The 26,954-nt window shown below is 34.9% G+C and overlaps 1 protein-coding gene across 1 annotated transcript in view; it reads right to left on the bottom strand.

Annotated features, from left to right (window-relative positions):
- DNAJC1 (DnaJ heat shock protein family (Hsp40) member C1) overlaps positions 1–26,954 on the bottom strand; it is a 243,616-nt gene that overhangs the window by 115,180 nt on the left and 101,482 nt on the right. Inside the window, exons 4-6 of the mRNA XM_003771883.3 lie at positions 24,395–24,560; positions 23,295–23,392; positions 22,027–22,120 (exon numbers count right to left, since the gene is read on the bottom strand). Coding sequence (XP_003771931.2) covers positions 22,027–22,120; positions 23,295–23,392; positions 24,395–24,560 — 358 coding nt within the window. The remainder of the gene's footprint in view (positions 1–22,026; positions 22,121–23,294; positions 23,393–24,394; positions 24,561–26,954) is intronic.

The following is a 26,954-nucleotide window of genomic DNA, read 5'->3' as shown; positions in this document are numbered from 1 at the left end:
ATTAATAACTTTTTTGTCTTATTAAGATTCCTTAACCTAGTAGAGAAAGAAATCCCCATGGATTAATGGCTTATTTGGTCCTTCTCTCCTCTGATACAACTACTACTTTAATACAGGTCTTACCACTTCACATGGTTGATGAGTCTGCCAACATCAAGTCTTTCTGACCTCCAATCCATTCTTCATTTATCCACCAAAGTCATTTACTAAAATGCAACTCCACATCTGCTAATGTTATCCTACTGCTACATAAAACTCCTTTGGCTTCCTATCACCTCCGATCAAATACAAAATCCTCTGTTAAATCTTAGGGGCAAGACCTAGGCTGGCTCCTACCTTTCCAGTCTTCTAAACCTTACTCACTCCTTGATTTGTTTTTTGAGCCAGTGACACCGGCCTCCCTGCAGATCCACCAAGACACTTCATCTCTTGCCTCCAGGCATTTTGTCTGGCTTAAAATGGTCTTCCCCCTCTTCTTCAGCTCTTGGTTTCTCTCGTTTCTCCAAATCCAAACTAAAGTCCCACCTTTTTTAAGTATGCCTTTCCCAACTCCTTTTAATTTTAGAGCTTTTTCTCTTTTAATTACTTCCTATTTATTATGTATATAGATGGCAGCTAGGTGACACTATGGACAGGGTGATGGACCTCAGGCATTCATAGGCTGGGGGGATCCTGGGCAAGTCACTTAATCTCAATTGCCTCAGCAAAAAACAAAACAAAACAAAACAAAGAAACTCCAAACAATATTTATTATCAGACCCTCGTCCCCAAAGTCTACCCTGTTGAGAGGCCACCCTCTCAATCTCCTTCTCCTTTCCCAACTATCTTAATCACTGCCCCAAAGGCCCCTTTGCTCTGTCTCATCAACTCAAGATCTTCTGCTTGGAGAAAACCATCCTCTGGATCAAAGATCATGGCAGCCTCAGTCTCTTCCAAGACTGCTAAAGAATTTACTGTGAGGATTCAAATTCTTTTTTATTTTTTGGCAATGAGGCAGCCAGTCTGAGCCCTGGTTACATGTAAAAGGTATAGTGTAAGATGTAGGCAGAGGACTAAAAAAAAAAAAAAGACCAAAGAGGTGTCCCTAAATCGAAGGAAGGAGAAATTAAGAAATGTCTTCTTATATTATGGCAGCTAGGTAGTTCAATGTATAATAAGCTTGGGACTAAAGTTAGGAAGGTCTGAATTCAAATCCTGCCTCAGACACTTATTATCTGTGTGATGGTGAGCAGGTTACTTAATCTCTCTCTCAGTTTTCCCCTCTAATAATATCACCTACTTGCCAAGACTAAGGATAAAATGAGTTAATATTTTTAAACCACTGCTCCATTGCTGCTGTTTCTTCCTTCTCCTCTTCCTCCTTCTATTACCATCATTTGTAGGCAACTTCCTCCTCCCCCAATTTTTTTGAGTGGGTGGCAAGGGGCTAAGTGACTTGCCTAGGGTTACACATCTGGTGCCACATTTGAATTCGGGTCCACCTAATTCCAGGACCAGTGCTCTATTCACTGTGCCATCTGGTTTTCCCCAACCTCTAAATGTTGCATTCAGTTTTTATGGATGTGTTGATTTTCTCAAATATAATATAATCTCCTTGAGGCATGGGACTGTTTCTTTTCTTTTCTTTTTTGCTTGTATGTTTTACTGATACCTAGCTTTGGGCCTGGCACATAGTAGATAGTAAACAAATGTTTTCATGTCCTTAGGGATCTCTTCTTTTTTAAATTATTTATTTACTAACATAGGTACAGATTGTATACTTTCAAGAGACAGTAAGCTTTCTGAGGACAAATATTACTTTGAGTTTATTTTTGATATTCTTAGTCTTTTAGGTACTATGTAGTAGGGGATTAATAAAACTTCTGTGGAATGGACTCAAATCGATGCTCTCTGAGATCAGACTAAGATCCTCCAGGAAAAGAACTATACTGAGCCAAAATTATATCCACCATAGGAGCTACACCAAAGGATTCATGCATCATAGGAGTTCTGCTAATGTTTGCAGCTGATGGCGATAACATTCATTTTGCATTTGCTGTGATGCATTCAGCTCAATGTTAGGCAGCTGTGGGCAGTAACTCAATGGAGAAATTGCTGTCAGCTTGACCCCTGGGCTTCATTCTTTGGAGATTTTTCATGGCTCTGGGTCACAATAAACCTCCAGCAGAGAAGAGACTGTTATGATGACTACAAATTATTGGCAGAGCTCTTTAAGTTTTTAGTGAAAATGTCGGCATAGATACCAAATGCTATGTAATGAAACAGAAGTTAAATGAAAATTATTGACTTGATTAAAAACACTCAAATAAGATAAGAAAGTTCATGAGTGGAAGAATTAAAAGAATGATAAAATGTATACATGTATAAAAGGAAAAGCAAAATACTTTGTGGAGGATATATTTTCAACACCAAAGAGAATATGAAAAATGAAAACATTTATTCAATGTAATTTAATGGCACAATTATTTTCTCTACTTCTTTTCCGATTCCTTCTGATGTGAGTGCTTGAATAGAAACATTTCCAACTTCTATTACTGAGTTAAGCTAAAGTGTTTCCATAATTAAAGTTGAAATTTATTAGAGGGTCCTTAATATAGTTCACTCCCAAACTGTGTGCTGAAAACTGTGTTCTGTTCAGAGAACAGAAGCATTTGAAGGGGTAATAATATTTATTATAACATGAATTTGGATAATGTTTATAAAGTTCTTATCACAGTACCTAATGCACAGTAAGCATTTAAATGCTTATTTCCTCCCCTCCCTTTTTAAAAGAGAACTCTACTAGTAAGAAATATAGTTTATTACCCAATCACAACCCATATTAGTAACTAAAGGTTTAATAACTTTTTTCCCTCGCAATATACACAAAATAATGTTGCTTTTAGAATTTCAGACTTGCCAAGTGTTCACTGTAGGGTGATACATTTAGTATATTTCCTCCATAAGGAAATGACAATGGATACTTGAAAGTTATGCCAGCGCATATAAGTGCTGGCAAATTCCCCCAAACTGAAAAGAGAAAGAAAAGACAGAAAGGTAAGGAAGGAAAGAAAGAATGAAGAGGCTTTTATTAGTACTTTCTATGTGATGAGTATTGTATTAATTTCCAGATATATAAATACAAAAGGGGAGACAGTCCCTCTAGTAGAGAGATGGATAGTAGAATGGAAAATTACAGCAATGGTTGAGTAGAGACATAAGGAAAAAGACTGATAGATGTTTGCCAGCAGTATTAGTATTATTGATTTTATTTTAGATCTGGGTTGATGGGGAGGGGAAGAAGTTATAAGTAAGTTGAGCTCCTTTGCCTTTAGAATATGCCATTCCATTCTTGCTTGTTGTTCCTTATAGATAAGAAATAGTCTTGCGTTATTTGATTTCCTTTCCTTCATATTTACAGGTCTTCCTCTGGGCTACTTACAAAATGTATTGCTTGTCACTGCCATGGTTGTTTTTCTGGTGGTGGGCATTCTCTCAATTGATATTTTGTAATCTATATTCAGAAGTTCTTAACTCTTATATTATTTTCTGCATTATGGTAATCAGATTTTTTTAAGTTGTCATGGCTTGTCTAGACCATTGGACTAGCCAATTTGGTAATAAATTATTTGCTGACAGTAAGCTATGAAACAAATTCCAAATGTTCCTGAATCTTTTGCAGCTATCTTCTACTTTTGCAAGAATGTTGGAAGAATGGAGAGAATAGGGATAGAAAAGTATTGTTCATTTCCCCTAGGAGTATACAAACTAATTTGTTGTTCAATGAGCTCACAATAACAGTACTGGAGAAAAGGCTCTTTTGAGAGAGAAAAATTATAGTTCATGGAACTGGTTTCATCTTGTGCCCAAAGGCAACTAGAAATGTCACTTAATAAGAACATGGTCACTTAACCTTACATAATTGAGGCTAGCATTAGCAAAAATGTCATTGTGAAAATAACTTGAGTTTATGCACCAATATCTATTACATAGGATAAGGAAGTAGATAAATTTTTTTGACCATGATAAAGTCCTTCAAACCAAGTTGACTTTGATGTTCACTGGCTCCAATGAAAAAGTGGGCAAATAAAGAATGGTTAAAACTATATTGAAAGATATGGTTCAGCATCAAGAAATGTAGGATGCCAAAGAAAGACATGAGATTACTTTTGCATACTTTCTGTAGAAGACAACTGGAAACCCCCAAATGTTGTAAGCACAGAACAAGAACACACACACAAATACACACACACATACACATTAAAAGAAAGAAATTGGAACATGGGAAATGACAGTCATTTTCAGAATCTGACTCTAAGAAGACCCCTAACAAATTAAATGAACTTCAAATTAGAAGAAAATACAAAGATGAGAAGACACTGTGTGCAAGTAGAAGTGATGAATTTAAAGAAGCAGTTGATTTTGAAAAATATAAAATGGGTAAAAGTGAAGACTTACTGATCATCACCATTCATTAGGGAAGCTTAAGTGATGAAAAACAATAACCAAAAATGAGCAAGCCAATAAGGCCCAGAAACTGTCTCAGCCAGCAAACAAATGAATCAAAGGATTGAGAAAACAAAGAGAACACTAAGTTTTGGTTTCAAGTTTATTTGCAAAATTATTATGGAAGATGACTAAAGTGTATAAGCAGAATCATTTCATAGGATAAAAGCCTCAGTAAATGAAAATAAATAAGCCTGGAGAAAGTTTGGAATGACTTAAATTTTATAAATCAGATTATTTCAAGAGCATTCCTTAGTGAAAGGAAGACAAAAAACTTCCTGTGGAAAAAAAAATCCTTTTTGATGTAGATGCAGAATGCACCTTATCTGTGATTTATAATTTTAAAGAGTTACCTTTGAACACTGAAAGTACAGTAACTTGTCAAATCTCTCAGTTCTTAAGTGTCAGAGGCAGGACTGAGTTCAGTGCTCCCTTACTCCAGAGGAGTCAAGCTCTCTATTCACCAACCTGTGTGTGGTAATTAGTGATTATTTTAGGCATATTACCCCTTCCTGTTTGTTTCCCACTGCTTTTCATATTTTTGCAGTCTCTAAATACACTAGTTCTCCTGTAGGTCAAGCATTTAGTCTATCTGAGATCAATTCAATTCTTCACCTTTGCTCCTCCCAGTTTTTTTAGATCCCTTTAAATAATTAACCTCTTATACCTTTTTTACTCAATAATGACTTCATTAATCATTACCTTTGGATAATTTTATTTAATTACTTTCTCATGTTTCATTTGTAAGATCATAATCAAGCTACCAAAATAAAAATAAAAATTCAATAATTTTTCCTGGTTCTCCTTCTATTGTCTGACCAGTCTTTCTTAATCTGGTCTGGTAGATCAGCTTCTATGTCCAATTCACTAAGAACAGGAATTACCACAAGATCTGTTCTGGGTCTTCTTGTCTTCTCTATTGATGATCTCATTAAATCCACTGAATTCAGTTATCATCAGTATGCAGATTATTCATATGTATGTATGTATATGTGCTTTTTGTGTACATGTGTACATATTTTTATCAACTTAATCTCTTTCCAGAACTTCAGTCCTATATTACCAATTGAATCACAGAATCTCCAAGTCTGAAGGATATATATATATATATATATATATATATATATACACACACATACATACACAGACACATATATACATGCATATACCTTCTAAAACATACTCATAAAATGGTTTATTTAGTATTTGCTTGAAGATAACTAGTGATGAAGAACCAAGTACCTAGTAAATCAGCCCATTGAACTTTTTTATTGTTCTAATTGTTAGCTCTATTACTTTCCTTATATTAGGGCTTAATTTTCTTCTTTGCAACTTACAAACATAACTTCTTTTTTTTTTTCTTTTGGGGGCAAGAAGAATGTGTCTAACATATAAGGATAGTTTTCATATTCTTTCCTAAACCTTTTCTTCTCCAGGCTAAATATTCTCACTTCCCATTATTAATTGATCCATATATAGCACTGCAATTCACCATCTTCTAGATGTTCTCCTGTGTGTCACTATCTCTGCTGAAATGTGGTACCCAGGACTGAGTATAATACTCCAGATATGATCTGATCAGCCCCATTATACCACCATGCCATTGCATTTAGCAGTTAAAAGATCATTAGTAACCATGGAGAGAACCATTTTAGTACAGTGCAGCAGGTCTTTTAACCTCAAGTCCTGGATATTATGCCTCTCTTAATGGAACCTAACAATGCATTACTTTTTGGCTACTACATCACACTGTTGACTCATATTGAGCTTGCAGCCCACTAAAAACCTTTAGATAAGATGAATTACTGTCTAGCCCATGTCTTCTACATACTGTACTGGTAAAGGTTGATCTTTTGAACCCAAGTAAAATACTATATATGTAGCCCTATTACATTTCATCTTAATTTGATTTAGTGCACATGCAGAGTTCCAGTTTGTTAGGATCATTTTGGAATCTGATTGTATCATCCTTCCCAGCTTTATATCAACTGACAAATCTGATAAACACAACGTCTATGTATTTATCCAAGTCACTGATAACAAAGATCAACTGTGCAGGACCAATCACAAACCCTCAGGGAACTCTACTATAGAAACCCTCTTCCAAGCTGACATCAAATCATTATTGACCACGCTGGGGGTCTGGTTGATCAACTAGTTATGAATGGACCTAATGATCTAAAGAGTTAAAAAGCTAAATCTTCAGTGACTTCTTACTGCTATTGGAATAAAATCAAAATTCCTCAGCCTGGAATTTAATGTCTTCAAATACAGTACCTAGCCATCCTCTCCTTTCTAGGCTGATTTTTTATTGCTTCTATTTACATATTCTAAATCCTAGCCAAATTTTCTTACTAGTTCCTGGGCCTCAAAATTCAATTTCTTGATTCCATGCTTTTGTACAGGCTGTCTACCTTCTTCACTTCCTCAACTTCTTCTTCCTCCAGTTGTGCTTCTACCATCTGTCTAGAATACACTTGCTCTTCATCTTTTCAACTTTTTAGAATCCAGTTTCCTTCAAGATTCAAGTACCCCCTCCATTATCATTCTTTCCTCTCCTCAAATGGGTTGTAATTTATCTCTGTACAATGGAGTTATATCATTTGTATTACTGAAAAAAAATGTGAAGGGGAAGGAGCAAAGGGATAAAGAAATCTTAATAGTGAGGCAACTTTGCCCTCATTCTATTGATTAAAGCTTATGCTTGAAATAAACTTGAGAAGGGATGCTCGGGTTTGTTGCTGCTACAATAGCTATTAGTTGTTTCCTATGACTGTGGCAGTGTGAGCATCTTGTTCTGTTGATTGAGTCTAGAAACTCCACTTCATTATCCTCAGTATGTTCATTTTATTTAGTCTGGAGCAAGTCACCAGAGGGAATGGTTTAGTGGGTCTTCCTGGTACTCCCGGGGAGATCCAAGGTTGCTGCTATGACTTTCTGGTGCCCTTTCTTGCCTCATAGTAAATTAGGAAGAAACAGGGGGTGGTTTGATCACCCTGTAATGTAATTACATTGATGTGCAAAGCCCTTTCAGTGCTATTTTCCCCTAATTATCAGTTTTCCAGTCAACTAAACCTTTACCTATTTTAATTTCCTTCCATTTGAGAACTCCTAGTTGGTCTATCTGATTTATCCGAGTTTAGCTGGGTATAGTGAAAAATAAAATTTACATTCCATTTTTCCATACTAACCAACTCAGATCCATCTGCTCTGTGACACAAATAGTCATTAAATATAAACTAAATACCTACATATGAATGCCCATATACAAATAACAGAAAGAGAACTACATGAAACTACAAAACTAATATATATAGTCTTATATATATAAATTCACACACACATATAAAATATACACACTATAAATGCAGTATGCAGTAGGAGGGTATAATAAATAGAGAGCTAGCTTTGAAGTCAGGAAGACCTGAATTTCTCTCATCTAACACAGAATGGCTAAGTAACTCAGGGCAAATCACTTAACCTTTCAGCTCTAGGCAACTTGCTAAGCTTAGAAGTTGCAGAGGGGATGTGGACTGACATTGGTAGAGTGAGTTTCCTCACCTGGGAGTGCCTTATATTAATGAAGTAGTAATTCTATTTCTTATTTTTGTTCAATTTAAGAATTTTATTCAATCTAAGATACTGACACCAACACTGCCCTGCCTATTTCTTCCCTTCTGAACTTAGTTTCTTTCTTCACTCTGTACTTTTAAATGTTGCACAGCTACTCTTTTCATCCTTTTTTAACATCACTATCACAATGTTACCTTCTAACTCTCCTTAGCAAAAATTAGAAGCCTTCTTTTATAATAAATAAATATAGGAGAGCAAAACAAATTCTGCATTGACCAAGTTTAAAAATGAATGTCTCATTTTGCATGTCAGTCCATTATCTCTTTGCCAAGAGGTGGGAAGCATACTCCATCAGCAGTTTTCTGGAATAATGACTGATCACTGCTATGATCAGAATTCTTAATGATCCTCTTTGAGAATGAAGGAAAAACAACAACCCCTGTGAGTAGGAGTAGGAGCTGCCTACTGGGGACTCAATTGGAACTAGCCAGTTGAATAAAAAAACTGCTTTTTTCTTTTCTTTTTTTCCTTCTTTCCCTTCCCTTTCTTCTGTCCACATAGAGTATCATATCACTACCTGAGGATACTCTGCCCAAGGACTGTAAATTTTGATCACTGAAAAAGGCCAAGGTCTCCCACACATCTGGGGCCATCTTCTTTGTCCTGATCTATATCTTGCCATTGGACCCAAATAGCTCCGGGGGAGAAAATGAGACCCATGACTTTGCCCAGCTCTCTCTCACTTCAATCCAATTCACTTGCATGTCATGACATCACCTCCCTAATGGCATGGTCTTCTTCGAGAACAAAGGACAAACTATAACAATATTTTTTTCAGAGTAGTTTTCCATTATGTTATTGTAATTAATGTTTAAACTATTCTAGTTCTGCTCACTTTCTTCTGCATCAATTCATACAAGTCTTTCAAGGTTTTCCCTTGAATCATTTCTTACACACAATATTCCATCACATTTATATATCAAAGCTGTTCAACTAACCCCCAATTCGTGGACACTCTCTTAGTTTTTTGTTAAAAAGAGAGTTTACAGCTATAACTATCCTTTGTACATATGGTCCACATATGGCCCTTTCCTTTTATCTTTGACTTCTCTTGGGGTATGCCTAATATTGGTCAAATTGTCTTCTTTGAAAGAGATTCTTGCCTCTTCTCAGCTAAAATGACTTAAAGATACTAAATTTTATTTTAAAAGTAATTTAACATCAATTTTTAAAATTTTCTTTTTTTTTTTTAATAATTATAACTTTTTATTGACAGAACCCATGCCTGGGTAATTTTTTACATTATCCCTTCTGTTCCGACTTTTCCCCTCCTTCCCTACACCCCTTCCCCCAGATGGCAAGCAGTCCTATACATGTTAAATATTAACATCAATTTTTAAAAAATAATAGCCTTTTATTTTCAAAATATATACAGAGAGTTTTCAACATTCACTCTTGTAAAACCTGTGTTCCAAATTTTTCTTCCTCCCTTCCCCCCACCCCTCCTTTCCTAGATGGCAAATAATCCAATATATTTAACATTTATTTCAAAGTGATTTTGACTCTCTGATTTTCATCTTATGTACTGAATGTAGTATCTAACCTCCATAGAAAATATCATTCTGCTATCACATTAACCCCCAATCCCAGTAGAACAGAAGCTCCTTGAGGGCAGGATATATGCTGTTTTTATTTGTATCTTCAGTGCCTAACATTGCATGTGTCACATGGAGAAATAGACTGCAAACTCCTTAAGGGCAAGAACTGCCATCTTTGTCTTTTTATCCTCATTGTCCAGTTCAATGCCTTTTGTATGAATGTTTAATGCGTCTTTTTGAACAGAACTGAATTTCAATGACTGAAAGGATCTTTTCTCAGTGTTCATTCTCCTGAATCTTACATCACCTCTCAATACAGCTGGAAACAAGGTACACAAGGCTGTGACACATGCATGGGCAAGTTGAAGAACCTTTCAGTGCCCCAGGCAACTCTGTAAGGTTACAAGTTGCATAAGAGGTGCTTACTAATAGGCATTGGTAGAGAAAAAAATCTTTGTTAAGAGTTTCTACACCAGTAAATATAGATCCCAATCAACTCCCACTCCCCCACACCAAACCAAATCAAAACAAAACAGAGGCAAAGGTCAATCAGTGGAAAATGCAAGGAGATATATAGAGGTTTTATGAAAGGAACAACTTCCCAACAATTAAAGCTCTTTCAAATTGCAATGGACTAGCTCTCAATAAGAGTGGGTTCAGTCTCACTGAAGGTCTTCTAACAATAGCTGAGGGTCACTTATGGCACAGAAAGGATTCTTATTTCCATACAGATTGAACTAGTCAGCTTCTGGTCTCTGATTGCTACTTGGATATTTGGAAGCCATCCCCATGGAGCATGACCACAATGGAACCCCATCCCTTTCCTCCATGCCCTCCCCTGCTTTAAACTTGTGTCACTTCTATTCTTCCTATCACTCAAATGTAAAAACTCAACAGTGATCTTTAATTCTTCCTTTTACTTTTTCTCTTTACTTTCTTTACTTCTTAGTACCTTTTACTCATTTGTGGAACCGACCTTCCCAGGAACATCTCCCCTAAATATTGGTAAATGGTAGCAAAATATTTTGATAGTTTACTACTGACCAATTTTCCCCTCAGTAAATATATAGGTCCAGGTCAAGGGCTTTCGGAGAACCAACCCACCCCTTCACACTTAGGCATGGTCCTTAACAAAAAAATCACTTCAAATTTTAAAAAATGGTTTCTAGCAAAACACTTCATAGCAATCAGAACTTCTAATATATTTGTGGTCAAAGAAGATGTATGTCCCTCCTTCCCCTGAGTCAGAAGTCAGAACCCTCACAGGTCAGTCTTGGGTCCTTTTGAGAGACAAAGGTGGTTTGCCATCTTTGCTGTTCAGACGATACTCCAAACTCAGGGCTTTTCATGGAAGCCCAGCTTTATGGAAACCACTTAGCAGTTCCTGGCTCAGTCAAGGGAGTTTGGATGGCAGCTCTCTGCTGCCCTCAGCTGGCACCCAGTCACAAGAGCCCTTCCACCATTCACCGTCCACCACAGGTTGTGTTCTCCAGGATCTTTGGAAGATGGATACGCACTCGTGTGTTGTCACCCGTTCTCCGGGACTGACTTCTACTTCACTACCTCACCTTAATGGCTGGCTTACATTCTATTCTCTATTCCATTCCCCTCCTCAGGACTCCTACTGATGATCCCCCAGGGAGCCAGTCTGGCATAGTTTGAATAGAATAATAAGTAATAGTGCTCAATAGAGGGTAAAGAGACTCCTACCTCGGATATTTAATGAATATGGGATCAAGAAGAAGCTATTTTTGCACCTCATAACTTTCCTCACCTGTAAAGTGGGAACACTTGTACTTTGCTGGGCTGTTTACAAACATTAAAATGCCACATAAATAAGTCTTTGTTGACCTCAAAGCTTCTTGCTTTCTTTGGAGATGAGGACCTCTGAGCCGACATCAGTCATATACCCGACTACTCCTCCTTTCAAATCATAACCTACTTGCCACTTCTTCTACTGTCCCACCCTCAACCCCATCCAGTGATTTATTTTCTGCCATTATCATGAACTTCAACCAATTACAGATACTTCTCACTTTATCTAAGTGTACCATTCTGCAGACTTCTACATAAAGCAATTTTTATGTTACGTGAATTTGCCCACAGATGGAAGGAAAGAAGGGAGGGAAGAGAATAAGCAAAAAGGAGGGCCAGTACTTGTGGAGAGAGGGTGCCTGGCACACTGTTCGAGGACACACGGGGACTGGGAACAGACATGTGGTACTCAAGCACAGATGGATGGAAGACAGCTCCATCAGGGCTGGACACACAGGCAGGAGGGTGGAGTGGGGCAAAGGTCTGCTCTGTTGGAGCCAGAGATCTCACACCCCAATCAGGCCAGTGGGAATCTCTCTTTCCCTTCTTTCTTCTGATTTCACTTGAAGAGTTTTTTTGTTTTTTAAGGGGGAGGGAGAAGGAATGCTGAGAAGAGAGCAGGAAGGGAAGGAGAGAGAAGGAGAGAGGGAGAGAGAGAGAGAGAGAGAGAGAGAGAGAGCGAGCGCACTCGCACGCACACCATTATATAACTAATGTAGGTCTGATTATCCCAAACAAAAATCTCTAGTGGCTTCCTCCAATTTCTAGGATAAAAAACAAATTCCTCATCTTAGTATTTAAAACTCTCTAGAATTTAGCCCCTAGACATTCCATATTATCTCCTTTCAGGAAATCTATTTTAAATAATCTGGCCATATCTGGTCAAGCTGCTTCCCTGACTCCTCCTTCTCCTGTCCATTTTCACAAGCCACCTGCCAACTCACAAACACACTCTCTTTATCTTAGTTTTTCACAATCCCTGTTTTCTTGCAAGGTTCAATGTAGGGGCCATCTCCTGATTTCCCCAATTGTCAGTGCTCTTCCCCTCCTTAATTTTCTGCATACTGTATTTGTGCTCAGGAAAAAATCGACGCCTTCTGGCTAATCTTTTTACCTCCAGTTACTTTCCTGATTTATCTATCCACTGTCAAACAAATCTTTCTAAAACATGTTTTTCTTAATGTTATTATTTTGCCCAAGAAGCTAGAAACAGCCTTCATTTACTTGCCTTATCAGGTCCAACTCCTTTGCCTGACTTTCAAAGCCCTTCATAACCTGGCTACATATTTTCCTCTCCTTCCAATATTTCTCAAATACATACTCCCCAGCTTTAGCTGGACTAGTCTCATTATCCTCCACAAACTCATTCCTACCTTCACACCTTTATTTAAGCTCTTCCTTGAGCTGAAAATACTCTTTCCCTTTTTCACCTATTCAAATTTTACTCATCAATGAAGACTTTGTTTAACCCTCACCATATCGAAGGATCTCACTCTATTACTTCTCTACTTTCCTTCAACAATATTACATTTACAGTCAACATCACATAATTAAATATTTGATTCTTTTTGTTTCACATACACCAGTTTTGTATAAGTAGATTGTAAAACTCTTCAAGACACAAGCCATATCTTTTGAGGCTCATAACTATACTTGGCAGAGTATTAAGGTGTCAGTGTGATATGGTCCCAATGGTGTGGAATCACTTCTGAATGAGCAGAATTTCAGGCTTGTGTCATATGGTCATATACTCACTTACTAACTTATTTCTCTGAGCCTTAATTTCCTTATTTGTAAAAGCAGAAGGATAATAGCACCTATCTAGGATGGTTTTTATGAGGATTAAATGAGATAATGTGTATTAACCACTTTGCAACTATGTAAACACAGCTAAGTCCAGGATATATCAGGTGCTTGATAAATGCTTATTTGATTACACTAGTCCATGATATTTTACTTCTCTTTCTGTTTAAATGTCTGACACAATTCATGGAAATTCTACCTCCCTGATAAATCCTTCCACTTATATCAGGGGTAGTACAGAGATCAGTGCAAGGGGGAGAGCTGTGGACAGAACATTTTGCCATGGATTCTGACAGTAGTAGCAGAAAACAGTCCAACTACATCTGGGGGAAGGAGCAGTCTACTCCCCAGACATATTATGTTTCCTCCTCTCTCCTCATTCCCTGTGGGTGTTTGGGGTGGGAAGGAATGCAGGTGGGAGTCCTATAGCCAGGGAGTTCTTGGAGTAGGGGCTGGATAAGGAAGTATGGACCCTTTAATAGGCTAGTGAAAAAGCTTGAGGCATAAAACCAGGGATCTAAGATGGCCACAGGAAGAAGCTACTCCTCTGGAGTAAATTCCCAGGGGCCTCATCTTGGTTGCAACTTGGCTCTGCTTCCATAGGAACTTCTGTGGCATAAAGTTGAACAAATAATCCCATTAGATCAGTTATCAACCTCTACCTCCTTGGTAGTTGGAAGGAGAAAACAGAACATGTCAATGACTGGGAATGACATAGATTGTGACTCTGAAATTGCATTTAAGTTGTATAAATGTTTGGGCAATGAAGTTGATATACCTGATAACAATGACTAGGAATATCTAAATAGGAACTGAAAGTTTTATCAAACATGAGATTGTAACCAAACCTATGTTTCCTCAATGAGTGATAAAAACATCAATTTGAACAAATCAAAGACTGATTGGGGTATAATTTTACTTATTCAGGAATAAATATGGCTTTGAAAACTATACCATCAAAAAATTAAAAAAAAATACTGCTATGCTAACTCTTTTAAGAGTGAGTATTCTCAGAGATTAAGTAGACACATCATCATCATCATCATCATCATCACCACCATCATCGTAACCTTTTTGACTCAACTATTCATACAAAGAATGGCAATTGAAATGACAATCCTAAAATCCAAAACTTCAAACAAAAAACAATGACATGGCTATAGACGTATCCAAAAACCAACTGAGAAGTAATTTTTAAAAAAGATTATCCCTCCTGGAAAAAGTAATGATACAATGTTGGCTTCCATGGTGTTTTCTCCAGAGTACATGCTATAATGCTTATAGAGATTTTTTTTAAGCTAGGAGTGCAGTGTTTTCAAAGACTTGAATCAACAAATTTATAGAATAAATATTTCTTGAATACTTTCTAAATGCAAAGTATTTTGTTAGGTGCTATAATCTTTTGGATACAAGTTAATAAACATTTCATCTTCCATCTCAACTGACTGAAGATGGCTGGCTTTCTGGCTCAAATAAATTATAAGTTTTTGCCTTCATTGCAGCTCCTCTTGATATGCCTAAGGAAAATTAGGGGTCCCATTTAAAAAATGAAGGGTTTGGGTTAGATGACATCTAAAGTCCCAGAAGGGTCTCTACATTCTATGATTCCATGGTTCAGTGGAGATGAAAACTCCTGCATGCCCTAACTATATCAATTCTCTTGCTGCTCTTCACATCTGGAAAGTAAGAAAATACAAATGTCTGCCTACAGGAAACACATTCACAGTTTCCTCTCACATAGAAATTCTCAAGTAAAAAAATTTAAAGTCATCAGAAGGAGAAACAGAGTTTAATTTCTTTTAGCCCTTGGGCTAGCAGACCTATGTTAGCATGAATAGTTGGTTTAGGTCACACAATTTTTTTCTATGAGAATTACCGTTTTCCTCTAATATTGAAAGAACCTTCTAAATTGATTTCCTAAACTGCATTAGACTGAATTTGTTTATGAAACCATTCACTTAAAACTTTAGGTCAGTGATATGAAAGTACAAGAATCTCTGAGGATGCAGACAGCTTATTCACATGGCTAATTTATCTTTCAACTTCTAAGGGAATTCAGAAAGGTGATAAAATGTCATCATGACATTCATTATCTCTTATTTACTTTCTTTTATGACACATATGTGGCGGTTTACTTTAGGGCTGATGTTTTCCATCAATCTGTGGTAATCATGCCTATTTTCTATCATGGAATGAGGAATCAGACATACAAGATAGAAGGAAGAATACTGAGAAGAAAAAGCTGGATAAAGAGGCAAGGCAAGTTTCCAGCTTTTCTGAAATTTACTTCAGCTTGACTCATTATTTTGTTTGAAATTCAGGGACTCTTCAATATCTAAAACACTAGAGATACTTTCCTGGAATTCTGCTTATAAAGACAAATGCTCCAAATCAAATTCAATTTTCTCGTTGATTTTTTTGTTGAAGGAGTGCTGGACTTGGAGTGAAGATACACGTCTACAAAATCTTAGCAACCCCTACTATAAATCTCCCTGTTAGGGGAACCCCAAATCTTTTATTAGCTCTGTAAGTCTTGAGATGATGGACACTTCCCTGACAGGGTAAATAGTCTGAGCACACCTTCTACATATTTGAAGCATTGTGCAAATAGTGAAATACCATATAAACATATTAGCTATTATTATGTCTATTATTTTTGAAATGTGTGCCTATAAAAATTCAACACAGCATTTAATAAAAATCAGTTTCATGATAGCAAATTTTTCAAAAATAGGTTTCTATTGCATAAAATACTGTAAAGAAACTCGTGAATAAGAAGGCAATTTCTCATTTTCTCATTTTCAGTCTTCCATGTAAGGTGATAACAAAGAAAGTTACAGAGGGATCATGCTCTCTGATAATAAAAGAATCATTGTTGGAGAGGGCACCATATTTGATGGACAAAGCAGCCTTTTGAGGGGGTGACTGAGAGAGGTAAGCCTGAATATTGCTACCAAATAAGGGTAAAAGTTGTGTTCTATGTGGTCCTGTGTCTGCATCACTAAGCCCAGTGCCTAATTCACATATGAAAGGTGCTTTGCCTTTTTTTTTACTTGTCTTTCCTTTTGGTTATTAACAGTCATAATTTCTCTTTGGACTATTTTGGGGGGTGCTTTCCACTTAATACCCAACAAGGCTAATTTCTTTTTTTCTTATTGACCTGAGCTATGATGCTCCCCAGGAAAATAATGGCCCCTGGGGAAATACGATATAATGAATAGTGGAGAAAGATTTGACCTCGAGATCAGAAAGATCTGGATTCAAGTACTGTCTCTGACATATAGTGGTAATGTGACTCCAGGGAGGTCACTTAACTTTTCACTGTCCCGGGAACTCTAAAACACTAAGTCATAGAAAAGACACTTATTTGTATTAATAGCAGAAGTTCTTCAATAGGAATTCTCTATTCCTAGAGTTTCCTATACTAATGAAATGGCAGGCCCAATCCTCCTACATTGCAAATGATGAGGGAGCATTTAGCTCTTCCCAATGGGGAGAGAAAAGCTAAATATGATGGATTTTCAGCAAAATCTTGTGGAATCAAACTGGACTGGAAATCACAAGACTGTTTATTCTTAATCAGTTCAACTACAAACTCACTATGTTCCTTCAGGAAACTTGCTTAATTTTTTTGAGGCTACCTTTCTCCAACTATAAAAATACATTGATTGAATCAGATGATCTTAAGAATTCCTCCCACCTCTCAATATATGAAAGCCTTTGACAGTATCCTTAGCAGAAGATCTCCCAAGGCAGTCAAGTGCATTGTTGGTGAATTTTAACTCCTGGGAATTTCTTGTTCTTCTCTTTTGATCCATTTTAATACTGTTGGTTTTGTATTAAAAAATAACAATTTCTCATTTAGGCTGTCCATCACTTATGCGCAATGTCATCTTTTCAGAGAATGGAAAGTGTTTGCCCTTGATCTAAAGGAATCTCAAAAGAATTTTTGCTTTCTTCCATTTCAACTGAGCTGTTTATCTACCCTATCTACCCTACTCAGATCAGCTTCTTAATCTTTCTTTGCCTTTGTCCCTCATGGCTATAAAACAGGGATACAAACATTTATTGGTCTGAAATGCCTTTTAAAAAGTTATTACATATTTTGTGTAACCTTCTGGGCATTCCCCTTTTTTGCTTAGAAAATCACTGTTGTGCTTAGAGGTGGTCAGAACAGTCTAGTTTCCCAGTGTTTCTAATGTTTTCTAATGTTTCACAGTCCACATGTAGGTCATTCATTTGCTAATTAGCCATAAGTGTTTTGTTTGTTTGGGTCCAAATCAGTGGAAGGAAAGGATTGAGAAAGAAATGGCCCTAACGGCAATGGAGTTTTTGCATGTCCTTAGTGATAGTCACAATGTGAGAAGCATGGTGGCAAACCTAGGGAGGAATTGGCTTCAAGGTTATTCTTACAGTCAATTCTTTCAACAAAACTTTAACTGTAGATAAAAGGAACTGTGAAATGCCTTTTTGTTATTCAGTTATTTCAGTCATGTCCGACTCTTTGGGACCTAACTTGAGCTTTCTTGGCAAAGTTACGTGAATGGTTTGCCACTTCCTTCTTGAGCTCATTTTACAGATGAGGAAACTGAGGCAAATAGGATTAAACGATTTGCTCAGAGTCACTCAGCTAATAATTGTCTGAGGCTAGATTTGAACTCATGAGAGTTCCTGATTCCAAGCCTGATACTCTATTATATTATGCCACCTAGCTGTCCTGCAGTAACAAATCTGTTACTTAATCTCAACTGGGCTCTTACTGCTACCAAGACAATCCTTTTACACTTCCCTAATCAACTCCCTATCCCATAATGAGGAGCTACCCAGTGTAATAGATAGAGTACTGGCCATGGAGCCAGGAAGACCCGTTAAATACTGCTTCTGGTACTTGCTACTTGGACATAACTTCCCTGAGTTTCAACCTACAGGGAAAATAATAATTCTAGAGAGCACTTTCCTCATAGGATTCCCTTCTCATTAGAGATTATTTGCAATAAATACAAAGACAGCAAATATGATATTCTCTAATACTTCTGTGTTTAGACTTCCCAAATCTCAGAGGCTATCTAGTCTAACTCCCTTTTATAAGTGAGGAAACCCTTAGACCTTAGGGTCTAGAGCAGGGGTCCTCAAACTACAGCCCCCGCAGGCCAGATGCAGCAGCTGAGGACAATTATCCCCCTCACCCATGGCTATGAAGTTTCTTTATTTAAAGGCCCACAAAACAAAGTTTTTGTTTTTACTATAGTCCGGCCAACAGTCTGAGGGACAGTGAACTGGCCCCTATTTAAAAAGTTTGAGGACCCCTAGTCTAGAGAATTTAAATGACAAAATTGTATGAGTAGCAAACAGCTAAGATTTGAATCTGGGGCCACAAACTACAAGACCAGTGGTCTTACCCCTACAACCCTGCCTTTTTCAAACTATAGATCAGTGCTAGATATGAGTATAACTTTCCCAGTATTAGAGGAGGATATGTATACATCTACTCTGGCTTTATGTGGAATTCTAAGGCAATTGATCCATTTTTCCTCCCTATAGGATATTTATTCTGTAACCATAGGTGTAAATGTTCTGCCCACTAATTTTATTGATTTTGTTTTAATATCGCTTGTAAGTTTATTCACATTCTGTCAAAATGTCAGTAATGTCCTAAATGGGAATAACTGTCCAAACAATTCTTTTAATACAGTGAACTGACTTATTCCTCAAAACCCAGTTCAAATGCCATCTCCTCCAAAAGACATTCCTTAATCTAGAGATACTGAAGTGATTTCTTCTCCCATAAATTTCTAAAAGACCACTCCTCACATACCATCCTATACTGTAATGATATATAGACATTACATCTTTACATTTTTTTACTAGACTGTAAACTCTTCTAAGGAAAGGATATATATATATATATATATATATATATATATATATACACACACACACATATAGATATATCATGTCACATATATATACATACATATATACATATATATATATATATATATATATCTATGTATAAATAAAAAAATCTTTGAATCCTCCTTTAGTATCTAGAAGGAAAACCCTGCACACAGTAAGCCCTCGAAAAATATTTGATGAATTAACAGCCTGAGTTTTTGTTTCAAAAGATGAGGCAGCCACAAGGAACTGGTCCCCCTGGAATTTCAGTGAGGAAGTGGTCAAAGTTTAAGCTGGGACTCTAAGGAGTATAGGCTTTTCAACCCATATGAGGTACCTTTGGTGGTTAGTGATAATCAAAGAATTTGGATGTCTTGAATTAAGGTAATTATTAATGCCATTACTATTGGCAATCATGACAGTGAGGGGGAAAAAAGAACAGAAGGGACTAAAGGATCTGTATTAATTTGTTGGGGGTAGAAACTAAGATAAAAAGGATTGGATATAGTAACAGTTATTGGTTAGCTCTGAAATGGTTGTTTCTAACTTAAAGTTTACTTCTGAACCAATGACTGATCTTTCATAGAAGAATATCAATAAATAATGAGATAAAAGTTCCTCCATGGGATGCCTCCCTTCAAAGAACTTAAAGAATTTTATGTGTTATCTGATTTTATTCTCATCTGATTTTTAATTAAAACAGATTTTTAAAAAAGCATTCTTACAAAGCAGGTAGGCACAGGCATCCCCAATTTTCTGTTTTATAGAACCAAAGAAAAATGAGAGGAAAATTGGAAGTTCACTTTAGAAGAAAAAAGGCAAAATTTATCCTAAGTTGCAACTGTTTAGTATTTAATTTCTTTTCTTTTCTTTTCTTTCTTTCTTTCTTTTTTTTTTTACCAGTTCCACATCAATCAGGTTAAAATGTTTGTTTATTGCTCTAGGATGGTCCAAAATTTTAGTGAAGTTTTAAGCTATGAAACTGTTACCATACCACCTACGTTGTTGTATGATGAGTATCAGAAATAGGAATTTGGTCTCCAAATAATTAACTAAATAATCAAAGTCTGGTAAACCTAAAACTTAATTAAAAGCAAATTCAAAGATTTCTTAGGTGTCAATTAAAGAAAAAAATGCTTAGAAATAAAAATTATGTATAAAAGGTTTTAATGACTCATTGCATGTATTCCAAAATCTGAATGCAAGAGAAACATTTAAAAAAAAAAGCCAAAACTTTGAAGATCAGAGATACCTTTAAAGTCCAAGAAAATATGACTAATGAAAGGAGAAAAACAAGTCATTAACATAAGACATTTATCACGTGGTATCTAAATTCATACTTTACAGATACCCCCCTAACTTTTGTTTATGGCAAAACACAACAGATCCTAGCATGTGGTTTTAGTTACCACTGGGAGACAATCTTAAAATAATGAATTGCAAATCTAAACCTACATGATATATTAGTTTCATCTGGGTTAATTACTCTGTAGCATTTGGCTGTATCATTGCTCAATGTTAACCAGGCAGTATGTAAATTCTACAAATTGGATTTAATTTTAAATTACTTATAAGTGAAGATCATAAAGGAGGGATTAGAATTGACCTTTCTGACATTCTATTTATGATATCTCCTTATGGACTATATTATTTATACTCTGCTACTGTCTACTATACAGAGTTTATTCTGACACAAACTAAGTATTCAACATAAGACCTTAAACTCTTTTTTCTTTTATGAATATTTGGGGGGGAGGTAGGAAATACAATGCTTTCTCCCTTTCCTATTAATTTAATTTTTAGGTATCACAGTTAACAATAAGTTTTCCCATGAATAAATTTTTAAAATTAACTACAAAAGTAATTCCCATTTTCCCTACTACTTCTGAGTCATTCTAAGACAATTCTAGCTAAATGGATGAATCACAGGCACTGGAAAAGAACCTCTCCCAAGTTAGAAACTTGTCAAACATTTTACATTCTACTATCTCAGCTAAAAAATTTTGTTGAAAAATGGGAAAGGAGTGTGAGAAGTTACCAGTTTCCTTATTACATATGAGAATTATCTTGGAAATGTGACTATCACATAGGCTTATCTGAAGCCAGTGGCCATTAGATTACTTCATTAGCAAATAAAAATATTATTTTCTGTTAAGAAATATTTTCCATAGAAATTTATAGAAGCAGCCAAACTCAAAGCTTCTCCAGGCTTAGCCTAAGAAAGGGAAACAAATATACATATGCAATAGACAAATTCAACATTGGTTTGAGACGCTAAAAACATTATTTGTAAAACTATTTGTATAAAAAGAAGATTTTCTGTTGGTCCATCAACAAGTTAGCAGTTCCAGAAGCATCTGAACTTAAGTTACCAGGCCAAGAAGATAAAGATGTTTTTTATTCACCTGAAAAAACAGGCATGCTGTTTTACCATTTCCTACTAAATTTATATATTATAATAAAAACATTAAAAACTTTTGCAGAATTATACAGATAAATGAATACAACATTTAAAATGTGAAATTAATTTAAGATCTTAATTGCTAAATAACTGGTAATAAACTATTTCAGTTTTGCTCTTTTTCATTGAATATATTCTTTAAATCACATGCTTTGAGTAATAATTGTAATTTTCTTTATATGTATTTTATATTTATACACCAAATTTTTTTTAAAGGTATAATGAAAATTTGAAAAAATATACAACAAAACCATATGGAATTTATATGTAAAAATAGTGAGATTTTAATTAGGAATGCATATAGAAGAGCCAATAAAACAACCACATCTTTTATTGGTAATTAAAATGAAAGAATCAGATATTTATACAAAACAGAGAAGGAAAGGTGGCTTTTACCTGTATTAGTTGAGGCAGGGCTTTTAAAGTGAGGCAGAACCAAATTCCCAACTTGCATGGGAGCAAATCATGCCATTGTGGTTTCATTAGCAATCTAAAGTAAATAAAATTTTCTTTTAAAAATAGTAAAGCTGAGAGAACCAGTAGGTTAATGGAATATTTTAGTAAAAGGTCAAGTTTTCCCTGAACACAAATAATATTGAAACATCAGATTATGAAACCTTCCTTAAAATATGTAATGACCTATAATAAAAACAAAACTTAATATTTATAAGACATTCATCAGATTAACTTGATTTTTGATACAAAATATAGCAAATAAAGCAAATACAATAATTAGAGCAAATAAGATAACCCAGAATTGAGATTTCAAGGCAGGTAGCCTCCAATCATTTTAAAAAGATAAAGAACAAAAACCTACTCTCTAACCTGGGCTTTTCATCACTTCTCTAAAATGAATTCTTAAACCTTATGATTACTTCAGCTAAAAAAGACTAACCATCACCAAAATGTTCACAAGTGCTGACAACCAGATATGAAGACTGTAGCATAAACAAACCAATACATAAAAATTAATGTCATTTGCAGTTCACTGAAGCATTACTCACTGATGTCATCAGAATAGAAGACAAGCAGAATAGACTCTGATCTCCATTCCACATTGATCCAGTTCATGCCCCTGCTGTGTGAACTATTTAAACCCTTTATTTCTTTCTATGAATCAATAGAAGAAATGGTGGTATCTTTTAGAATTTACTGAATGTCACTCTCTCCCTATGTCGCTTCAGAACTGAACAGCAGTGACAGAATTTTTCCACTAAAACTCTATCTCTAGAGTTTGTTAAATACAAGTCTGGCTTAACCTTAAGATAAAACCCTTGAGTTTCACCATCAAATACAAAAAAATTTGTTTTCCATAGAGGAGAAAACAGTGTATATAGTATATAGAATAGAAACTCTCTTTTAAACAATTCATGAAGAAACTTTTCTTCAAGTCTTAGCATACTCCTAGAGTTTTACATATTAACCTCACTCATGAATGTAAAACAGACATATACTCGTAATATTTTACTGACCATCACCTCTCTATAAATAAAGCTGGAACTCTTCAAAGGCTGAACAGGCTGACTTTAGGTATATATACACAAGTACTTATTATCAAGAGGCTGAACACTTAAAACATTACAGGCAGTTTCTTTTAAAACGGAAGTTGTGTAACATATCAAAGACATACTTTAAAATTGTCAAGCATTTTTGCATGCTCCCACCTTTCATGTTTCTCCAGAGCAGTAAGTTTGCCTTCATCCACACTCTTGCCTGCTGTCTTTTTCTTCTTTTCTCTCTTTTTTTTGCTAAGCAGTTCATCCTTAACATATAAAGAATTATGGTTACAGGTTATCATTAACATGTACTCTCTGAATGTTCCTGGGACTATTCTGTGATGGGTAAACATTACAGAGTAGCATTTATGCAAATGTATGTAGGGTCCTACATGATTAAGTAAAATCATCTATCTTTAACAATAACTGTTGCCATGGTATCCAGTCCTTAAACACACATGAAGTCCAGCTCTGTCAGTCATGTGTATCTCCATAGCAATCAAAGTTTTCTAAGAAGAAAAAGCATTCAACTTGCCTTTTCTCATTCATCAACTTTAATAATGTGGCTGCAACAAGAAGGAATAAACAAATGCTAATGCACGAATACTATTTAAACTATATTTTATTATTTTTAGTATATAAATAAAAATTCACAGAAGAATATAACTAATATAAGGATACTAGACTAAATAGGAAGTAAATTAATATCTTGCTTTTGACTTTATACCAAATAGACTCTAGAAGTTTTAAATTATACTTAAGTCAAATTTGTGATTTATTTAACAAAAAAAAGCCAAATAAATTAAAATGTACATTCAGTGTGTTGTGACATAAGATGTATTTAAAATCATATTTAAAGATCAAAGTCATAACTGGAGAAAATATTTATTTCTATGTTAATAGAGAAATTGATAAAAAAAACAACATCCTTTCTATCTTTTAACAAGCCATACCTCAAGACTTCAGGTAAACAGCAAATCTATAACTACAAATTAAAATGAAAAATATTATTTTAATCATAAGGAACACAAAATTTCTTCTTGAATTTATTGATCCTGAAACATATCAAATACTAAAATGAATTTTGAAAATAAAAGCATATTTAGTATTAAATATATGTTGAAATACTCAACAAATTGTATTAGCAATATACTTTCTGAAATGCTACTCGCATGTGTACATATGTATATACAGACCCATATATATACACATGTACACATACATATATATGAAGACTATAGATCATCTGATTTATTGGCAATACTTACCAGCTGTTTTTCCAGGTAGATTGACCAAACCACAGCATAATGGCCCACTGTGAGAATAATGAACAAGAGTAACGCCAGCTCAGCATTGCTCATTTTTCTCACCCGCCTGTAATAGAATACGGGCTGTCGCCAATCTGGTAGTCCATTGATCAGAATATCATCATACCTACAGTAGCAAACATGACAGGCTTTCACGAGAAGTTCACAATCGAAACAACAACAACATAAACAAACCATCAACTGCACAGCATTAAAAGGGGGTTAAGAATGACTCCAAAATCTATACAAATGACCTAAAGGTAGAGAACCAATATTATGTTCCTTACTTCAATTTTAGACGACAGTCAAAGCTTCACACCAACACAACCTGTCGTGGATTTAAACTCTTGACTATAAAAAAGGTGATAACTCTTCTGCTCCTATAGCACCCCCAAATGATGGACTCATGGAATGACACTTGCATTAAATGAACCATATGTTCTACCTGTCTATCACAGTCAGTGGTAAAGAATACACTATAAAAATGTGTAACAAAAGGATGAATTTTCTCGGGAAAAACAAGAGTTTTACTTATCCTGAATCATTTATTATTAAAGTTATAAATCCATGATAAAGTAGCCATAATTTTTCTTTTTTTAAGTACTTTTATATATACATGAATAGCATGATTCAAGATTGAAATACTAATTTGTATTATTTTTAAAATCTTTTTTAATGAGATAGAATTGCATATGATAGATAACTTAAATTGCTTTATACAAATTAAAAATTCTTAGGATACAAAAAATATAATGGCAAATTTTCATTTATGTTCTTTTAATAACATTATTTATTTTAAATAAATAAAAATATAAAGTTAAAATTTTTCTTTTTTTTTCCTGGAAGGGCAAACAACAGGAAAGACTTCTAAATGCATCTAAAGAAACTTTCTTGTTGATGTCTTATATTACAGATTTGTACTTTAAAGATTTAAATGCCTTTAAATTTAAATTTACCTATTAGACAAATACTTTTTAAATTTTTAAAAAGAGAAACATCTAAAATGCAAAATTCAAAATAGTCACATTCAAATACTGCATGTTCAAGATACACAACCTGTTAATCTTAATTGAACACAACTCATTAAATATTCTAATCACACCATTTCCAGAATTAAATCTGCACTGAAAGGCCTAATTTGGTGCAACACATTGACCAAAATATTTTAATTAAAAATATTCTGAGTTAGTCGCAGGCCTAATTACAGGAATAGAAATAGGGCCTATATTGTCAGGCAGGTCAGTAGAACTCAGTAGTAGGTTTTTCTCAAGTAAATTGACCGATCTAGGAATAATAGCGCAGCTGCTAAACTGCCAGTCTTGACATGTAAATCAATTTAAATGCAACAACTGCAGTAGCTACTTTGATAGTTATTAAATTGATACCTTGGAGATGTGCTAAAAAAAAAAAAATAAAACCCACAAGATTTATTGCAGGCAAACTTCTGCTTTTTAGTAGAAAAGCAATAATTTTAGATGCAAAATATATTTTATTTAACAAATCTAGAAAATTTGACTTTTAGACAAAACTAGATTATTAATAACACTGTCGCATCAGAATGACCATTATTCAGAGCAAAAGACATTAATTAGTACTACAGTTTTTACCAAGCAAATTGTTTAATGCACAAAAGTCTAACAAATTAAAATATGGTTGTATACTAGACTGATTACACAGAATTTGCTGATGTCAACATTTTCAGAAATATTTTAAAATAATATCAAGAAGCATACATTTTATCTTATTCTAAATAATTCATTTTAAAATCTTGTGATAGTCCATTTATTTTAACACAGAAGAAATTTCAGAGACCAATGGATTGATAAAAAGACATCAAAAATTTTAAAGGTATTTAACAAAAACTTAATTTGAATGAAGTCCAAAAGTGTTACATTTGTGTTTAATCTAAATACTTGTACTAGATTATATGTGTTGATTGGTAGAAAAGCTGAATAAATACAAAATCATTATCAGTTAGTCTTACATGCAGTAATTTATGATAAAAGAAAAAAATTATAAGTTTTAGAAAAAAAATTCCTATTTTTTTTTCATTCTGACAGTATTTTAAAGCATGTTTAAAGAAAAACAATGATGGTAGAGGTCTTAGCATCGGTGGTGAAGTATTTTTTTTTTTAAACCATTTATCACATTGCAATACACACTAACAATATTTATCTGTCTTCACCGTATATAAATCCTATTTAGTGCACAACCAAATTTCAGATAGCAGAATCTCATGCATTAAAACACACTAAACACTACTAGGTATTTACTAGGCTACGTCTGCCTCTCTGAACAACAGCCTCTAAGGATTAAGTCTTAGAATCAATGCTCTATTGATTTTACTATCAATGAACATTATGGCTCACACGACTGGCCATTTTAAGGGAAGATAGCTTCTATTATAGCCTACTTTTTAGAATATATGTTGGTAAAAGATAAATCACTGCTTTCATTATAAAGCACTGAAAAAAAATAATGGAATCTTTCCCCAAACTGGCTCAGGCCAATGTTCCTTAAG

Source organism: Sarcophilus harrisii, chromosome 5 (genome assembly GCF_902635505.1).
Source record: "Sarcophilus harrisii chromosome 5, mSarHar1.11, whole genome shotgun sequence".
NCBI classification, from domain to species: domain Eukaryota; kingdom Metazoa; phylum Chordata; class Mammalia; order Dasyuromorphia; family Dasyuridae; genus Sarcophilus; species Sarcophilus harrisii.
Note: the sequence above shows the minus strand (reverse complement) of the source record. Positions and strands in the feature narration are given on the sequence as shown.